We start from the raw sequence: 7272 nt of genomic DNA, 5'->3' as shown, positions 1-7272 counted from the left end.
TGAAAGTCACAGATTTTTATCGCGTGAGAGTCTTTGTTTTTTCTCCCCTCTACTTTGAACTGACCGGTTTGTCTCTTTGTCTCTTGTGGTCGTGGATGTCTTCTCTTTTCCACGACTAAACACACGTCTCGTAATTGGTCGGCGTTGTGGGACTCGGGAGTGTGGTATCTCGCCTATAAATTTGAGGAGGTGTCGGAACAGAGAATCCAGAAGCCAATGAATAGTTACTAGAGTGTGTGTGTTTCTACGTCCCGACACATTGTGCGCCACCTTCCAGGAGACTAGAGTGTCTGTGTGTGTGTGAGACAGAGAGAGAGAGAGATGGAGTCGACATCTGCGCCAAGCGTCAAGCTCTCTTGTGACGCCGTGCCCCCTGCTGCTGCATCCGCCGCCAGTAGCTCACCTAGCTTGCGCGTGCCTGGTAATCATGAGCTCAGCTTCCGCATGCCGTCTCTGCGCTGCTCGTTCCCCTCACTGTTGCACCCAGAATACGAGGTGGTGAGGGAGCAGTGCGAGGGGTGGGTCCTTGGCGTGGCGCTGCCGCCCTCCGCCGCCGCCCGCCAGTTCGTGGTGGATTGCGTGCTGCCCCGTTTGCTCTGTCGAACCATACCCAAGGGCAGGCTAACACGCCTCATCCAGGTCACCAAGATTATCTCCTGGCTCTTTATCTCCGACACGGACGACGACCACCCCGATGCCCTGGGCTCCGACTACGCCGCCAGCGCACAGCGAGCGGACCTCGTGTTGGCGATCCTGCGCAAGGGTGATAATCATGAAGAGGATAAGCAACGGTTCGACCTTTCCCCATTGGCGGCTTGCAAGGCCATGAGCAAAAATAGAGCCGGGCTCGAGGCACTGGCCAAGGTGTGGGCGGAGGCGTGCAAGGACATGCCGGCTGGCCTCCGTGCCCGATTCACCGCCACCATGGCCGACTATTTCAACGGCGTCACGGCGCAGGCAGCCTTCCGCAGCGTGCAACGCCTTCCGGACGTGGACGCCTACATGGACATCCGCCGCCAGGCCTCCTTTATCCTCCCTGCGTTCACCCTCGTGGAATATGCGCTCGAAATCGAGCTCGATGAGGCCACCTACGCCCACCCTCTTATTGGGCAGCTCCGCAACGCTGCCATGGACTACATGTGCCTTTGCAACGACCTTCTCTCATGTCGCGTCGAGATAGCGGTGGGCGACTACTTCAATCTCCCCTCCATCGTGTACAACACTGCCGACACAGCGTGCGCCACCTTCCAGGAGGCTGTCGACCGCGTCGTCCAAATGACAGAGGACCTGGATGCCCGTTGTGTTGATCTCTTCGCTATCATTCAGAACAGCCCCGCTCCCGCCCTCCAGCAACCCTGTGTGCGCACCTACCTAGACGCCCTGTCCTCTTGCATTTCCGGAACCCTCGCCTGGTCTCTTGAGACGGCCCGCTACCGCCAGTCTTACACCCGTGAAGGTTTCGTCGTCGACCCAGCCACCTAATATCACTGCTATAATATCACCGAATATCGCTACCCATACCTATTGTCTTCTGTTACCACATATCAATGTGCTACCGCCACATCTAGTTACGTCATTGCACTATATCAGTACATAACCAATTACTATGAATAGTCCAATACTTTATTGGATAAAATTAGGGTTCTGGTTTCAAGTGAAAAGTTTTAATACGTCTTCCTTTTTTAAAAGTAAAAAGTACGGGGGGACTTTACATTGCGTCTTGCATGATTGTCATGTCCCATGTCTACATCTCATCATCCAAATAAGGAAGCGATCCCAAACTACGTTGGTGCAATTAGGAACACTCTAGATTCATTAGCTTCGATGAACATATGTTGCAACTCGCTTTGCTCAAGTCATTATATGTTTAGGTACAATTGTTTGGAGTCATGATATTTTTCTTGTGTGTAGAGTAAGCTTAAAAAAGTGTGGGTGGGAGATGACATTCCGTTCCCTTCTATATAATGCATTATATTGTGCTCGATTGAGCTTTTTCTTATATTTTAGAGCTAGGCCTTAAGTCTCATGCGCTTAATTTGAGTCGTGCAACTAGCTCCCATTTTGTAATGTTCTTAATTGTAGATGATCACTTGAATTGGTTGAGAATTAATCAAGGCTACAAAAGGGTACTCTTGAAATGATAAAGGCCATTATGATATAATTAAATCTATAATCATAATCTATAAGCTCATGCTAGTAATTATGCTAAAACTTACTAAGCTCGTTTTGCAACACGTTATGGGCAACACCACAATCTTCATGCTTGTCTCCCATGCTTATACTTGAATCTTCATGTATAAGATTACATTGTCTCACGTTGTGCGCATCAATTATTATTACAATTGGTTGAAGATGATGTTAATTATGAGAGGGTGTATTGCTATATAATTATATGGATGTTGGTTAATTGTGAGAGGGTGTACTGCTTGAAAATGTTGGTTCAATGTGAGAGAATGTACTCCAGTGTTGATTGAAAATCGCAAGAAGGGATGAAAGAAGTAGGCATTAATGCCACTTAGGGATGGAGTTGTTATAACTTCGTGCGATCTAATATAACATAAGCTGCTAATATCATTCTCAACATTATAGAGGAATGGCCATCCCACTAGCACTGGTTTGATCCTTGTTTCATGTCATCTTGTTCCCATAACTATACAACACCCATCCCTTCCTTCATGCCAACATCCACACAAAACCATGCGTGCACAAATGAGCCTTATGGATTCATAAAACCATATAAAATTGGCTGCAAATTATTTCTAATCAAGTGAAAGATAGTTCTACAGCTCATGTGCTCGATTTTCATGCTCTTAAGAGCTTATGATCTAATTAATACACAAGTTCCTTAATGAACTTTGTTGTTAGTACATAACTAGTACCTACGAGAACTACTTAAAAAAGTAATTCATAGAAGAGTACTTTCAAGTGTACATTCAAGCCTTTAAATCTAAAGACAGAAATGAGGGTAAGACGAGAGAGAGTGAGGGGAAGATGAGAGAGAGAGAGAGAGAGAGAGAGAGAGAGAGAGAGAGGCTCTTTGTAGTAACAAGGGTTCTTTCTAGTTAACAATATACGATGGAGGCCATCTTGGTAGCAAAGACCTACAAGTTACGCCCACATAATATATGCATGATTGTACTGCCTCACTAGATGATTGTAAGTAAAAAGAAGCACAGATGCCCAGATGCCTTTAGGATGCAAAGATTAACAAAACACTTGATTGTATGATTGCATGACTAGGCGTAATAAGAAACATGGATCCTGTGAGGATGCAAAGATTGACAAAGCATCTCATGATTGGATGAATACAAGTAGTAAGAAGCACGGATGCTTTGAGGATTCAAAGATTGATAAATAACCTCATGATTGGATGATTCAACACGTTGAGGATGTAAGTATCTACAAAAAACCATAGTGTGGATTCATCATACAAGGCCTTATAAATGACACAACTCCTCACACACACGCTTGTGAGGCTCACTTTTGTGAGGGTTCATGCTCGTGAGGCTCATGCATGTGAAGGTTCACACCTATGAGGCTCATGCTTTTGAAGGTTCATGTGTTTGAGTCTCATGCTTATGAGGGTTCACGCCCGTGAGACTCACTTTTGTGAGGGTTTATGCTCGTGATGCTTATGCTTGTGAAGGTTCATGCCTGTGGGGCTCACTCTTTTGAGTGTTCATGCCTGTGAGAGTTCATGCACGTGAGGCTCACGCTTGTGAAGGTTCATGCTCATGAAGCTCATGCTTGTGAGGGTTCACGCCCCTAAGGCTCACACTTATTGTGACGGTTCATGCCACGAGCCTCATGCTTGTGAGGGTCACACCCCAAGAGCCACACTGAGGAGGCTAGGAGATATGAAGCTCACACAAAACCGGAAGTCAAAGTACAAAGAACTCACAATTCGGCCAAAAGGTAAATACATTCTACATTCTAAATAGTCCCATCAAGCTAGGTAGGACCCTGAGAGATCCACTATCAGGGTCTATTTCTTTTGTTATTCTGAAGTAAATGAGAAAATTCACTATAACAGAAAGAGGGGGTAGCTGCATTTATAGTGTGGCCTTTATAAAGGGAACTGGAATGCACAAACATGACACTACATAAGATTCTTTCACTTCTGCAATAAGACAAAGTGCCACTACAAGAAACTAACACATATGTGCAACAATAACTTGCCCACATACCACTCTAATCAATTAAAACTCCCTGCCAGCGGGTGGGTGAGTCTCATCTACTCCCACACCTAATTTTGGTAGGAGGTTTATAATTGATTCCTCACCAACTAGTGACTTGAAATTTTTGATGGTTGTGTGGTGCATCACATAATTTTCAACTCAACCACATCTCCCACAGATCCTATGAGTGAGTGGGTGAGTCTCATGTGCTCCCACACTCAACATTTTTAAACAAATCTGCAACACTAGATTTCCTTAAATACTCATAAGCTACCACACAACAATTGTTTACCACACCCCATAGAGTACTTAAGCAACAACTCCACTGCAAATCACAAACCTATGTGGTTATTCATGAATTTAAGGGTTTTTTTAAAGAAGGTTCTTTCCCATCACATGCGCATGTCTCCCACAAGAAGAAGTAAGAAAGAATTTGGTTTGTGTTTAGGGACCTTAGTGATGATGAACTCTCATGAGGTGAGAGAAAAAGAGCAAAAAGATAATTAAGCATAATTAAAACCTTGGAAAATTGACTGAAAGAGAAAGAGTCGAGAAAACCTGGTCGTGAGAGTACTTCTCTCCTTCTTGTATTCATTGAAGAGCCACCACCAAGTCTTCCGTGAAGATCTAAATCTTCCGTGAGCCTCTATTCACAACTGCTCACAGCCCTTCTTAATTTTGTTGTCCTCTATCAGTCTCCAACTCACCTAAAAAAGATGGATGACATAGTGTACAACAATGACGACTAATGCACTATAGCTCTGTCAATGTAGATAGAGCTGGGAGAGTACTGTTTAACACATAAAGATATGCAAAAGAAATTTTTTCCATACACAATTCATAATCATTGTAAAAGTTATCTTATATTAAGGCCCTATACTTAGCTTCACATCTCAAAGTGGACATTGTTGGCTACTTCTTGCTGATACATGAATCACCAAGATAAAACAAAAGCCACTACAATAGAATGAGGATTTTGGTAGCAAAAATAGCAGTGCTTTTATAACTAGAAGGGTACGAAGATGTTGGGCCTATATATATCGCTGCTATTTTCACTAAAACGGGTTCGTTGCTTAGCAATGAAACTAGTAGTGCTATTTCGTTGTTGAACTGTGACATTTCACTTTTGAGCAACGAAAGTACTACATATTAAAATGTTGGGGCAGATTGGGGAGTCTGCACAGGACTCCCTAGTTTGCTCCATCTCTTTTTTTTCTAATATAGATGTTAATCCCATTTTGGATTAACAAGTATGCTCCTCCAATTGAGAAAATTAGCGTCTTGAAAAGGAACTATAAAAGTTGTACATTATGAGATATTGGCCACCCAAGGTCTTAGTTAAGTAAGATTTGGGTGCCCAAGTGTGAATAAGGGCCAAATGTATATAAGGCATTTTCTCATAATGAAAAGACACAATCCCTCTTTGTGCTATTGAGAGCTCTTCTTTGTGTCTTGAGAGAAAGATTGAGAGAGAGCATTCTATAATTTGTGCCTCTTCTATTCTTGTATGATTCATGCTTGTGTGGGAGAGTGAGAGAGAGTAATTGCCTTATGTGGTGACGGTGTGAGCGACTCTATGGTGATAGCTTGGAGGTGGATCTTGGAGGTTTGGAGATTAACAAGTGAGCTTGGAGGCCTCAAGGGACTCAAGTTTGAAGCATTGGTAAGTGCCCTATGATAGTTGTGTTCTATTGCTCTTCCTTTAGGTGAATGCATTGAGTTCCCTCTTGGAGATGTGGTAGAGCCCACAATATTTTTGGCACCACTGTGGGGAAAACACCTTTGGTTCTTTCTTCCTCTTGGAGTTTCAGATCCCTTGCATAAGATTCATGATTGTCTTTCACTTTTGGTAGTGCATTGTGTAGGAAATGAATGGATAAGATTTGTGCGAAAGTAAAAAATCGTGAGAAATTGGTTGTATTTGTTGTATATGTGTGTGGTGGAGTGGTCTTACAATAGAGAGTCACTGTTTTTTCTAGTTTATTTTGATATTTGCATTACTGGAATCATCAACGTGAATGAGAAGGTTGGTGTTTTGTTTTTCTTCTTTTCAAAAATTCATAAAAATTAAAAAAATAAGGAGCCATTGATTGTGCCTTGAACTTGTATTCCACTCCTTAGACGTGGCACAATCATTTTGGGAACTGCTGGATAAGTATTTTGCACATAGAATCACATTAGTTGACATGGGAAGTGGACTTAAACAAGGGGACAAATGGCTAATGCAATATGTGGAGCAAAACTTTCCACTATTAGGAGAAAAGCTGCCCAAAAGTATGTGGATGTGTTATGGATTGCCTCACCTCCAAGAGAGAACTCTACACATTCATCTAATGGATAAGCAATAAAACACAACCGTCGTGGGGGGTGCTTACCAATGCTTGCATCATCTCGAGACCCTTGAGGTGTCCAAGCTCGCTTTGTAAAGCTCCAAACTCCAAGCTCCACCGCAACTCTGTCACCGTGGAGTCACTCACACCATCACATAGACCAATCACACTCTCTCTCACTCTCTCATACAAGCATAAAGACAGAAGAATGAAAGATGCACAATGCTAGAATGCTCTCACTCCTCACTCTCTCACAAGCACAAGGAGAGAGCTCTCAATTGCACAAAGGGGATTGTGTCCTTTTCATTATGAAAAAATGCATTATATACAATTGGCCCTTATTCGCACTTGGGTGCCCAAAACTTACTAACTAGGCCTTGAGTGGCCAATATCTCATAATGTACAACCTTATAGTTCCTTTACATGACACTTATTAATGTCCTCAATTGAGAATCATGTTGTTAATCTGAATGGGATTAACATTTTTCCCTTCCTGATGTAGGTTTTGTCCTCAGAAAACTTATTACCGAGGTCGGAAGACCTGGTCACCAAATTCATGTCGGTAGAAGTTGGGTCTGGACTGGAGTTTTCGGAGTGTTCGATGGAATGCCAAGTGGAACTTCCCGAAGCCGGTGTCGATCATGTCTTCAAATGTCAGATGCATATAAGCTAGAAAACATCTTAAAAGCGATGGTAATACAACAACATCCCTCTGTCTGAAGACCCTTTGTTCATGTCGAACTATAGATGCTGTGCCAATAACT

At 43.1% G+C, this 7272-nt stretch overlaps 1 protein-coding gene across 1 annotated transcript; it reads left to right on the top strand.

Moving 5' to 3' along the window:
- The first annotated feature begins 227 nt into the window (after positions 1-227).
- On the top strand, positions 228-1588 carry LOC147639032 (microbial Terpene synthase-like protein 13). Its single transcript, XM_086782600.1, has one exon. It carries the CDS (start codon positions 322-324, stop codon positions 1480-1482), a length of 1161 nt encoding a protein of 386 aa, XP_086638726.1. The 5' UTR covers positions 228-321; the 3' UTR covers positions 1483-1588.
- The last annotated feature ends 5684 nt before the right edge of the window (positions 1589-7272 follow it).

Source organism: Cibotium barometz, chromosome 4 (assembly GCF_041138505.1).
Source record: "Cibotium barometz isolate CiBa-2024 chromosome 4, ASM4113850v1, whole genome shotgun sequence".
NCBI classification, from domain to species: Eukaryota; Viridiplantae; Streptophyta; class Polypodiopsida; order Cyatheales; family Cibotiaceae; genus Cibotium; species Cibotium barometz.
This window is presented reverse-complemented; position numbering and strand designations above follow the sequence as displayed.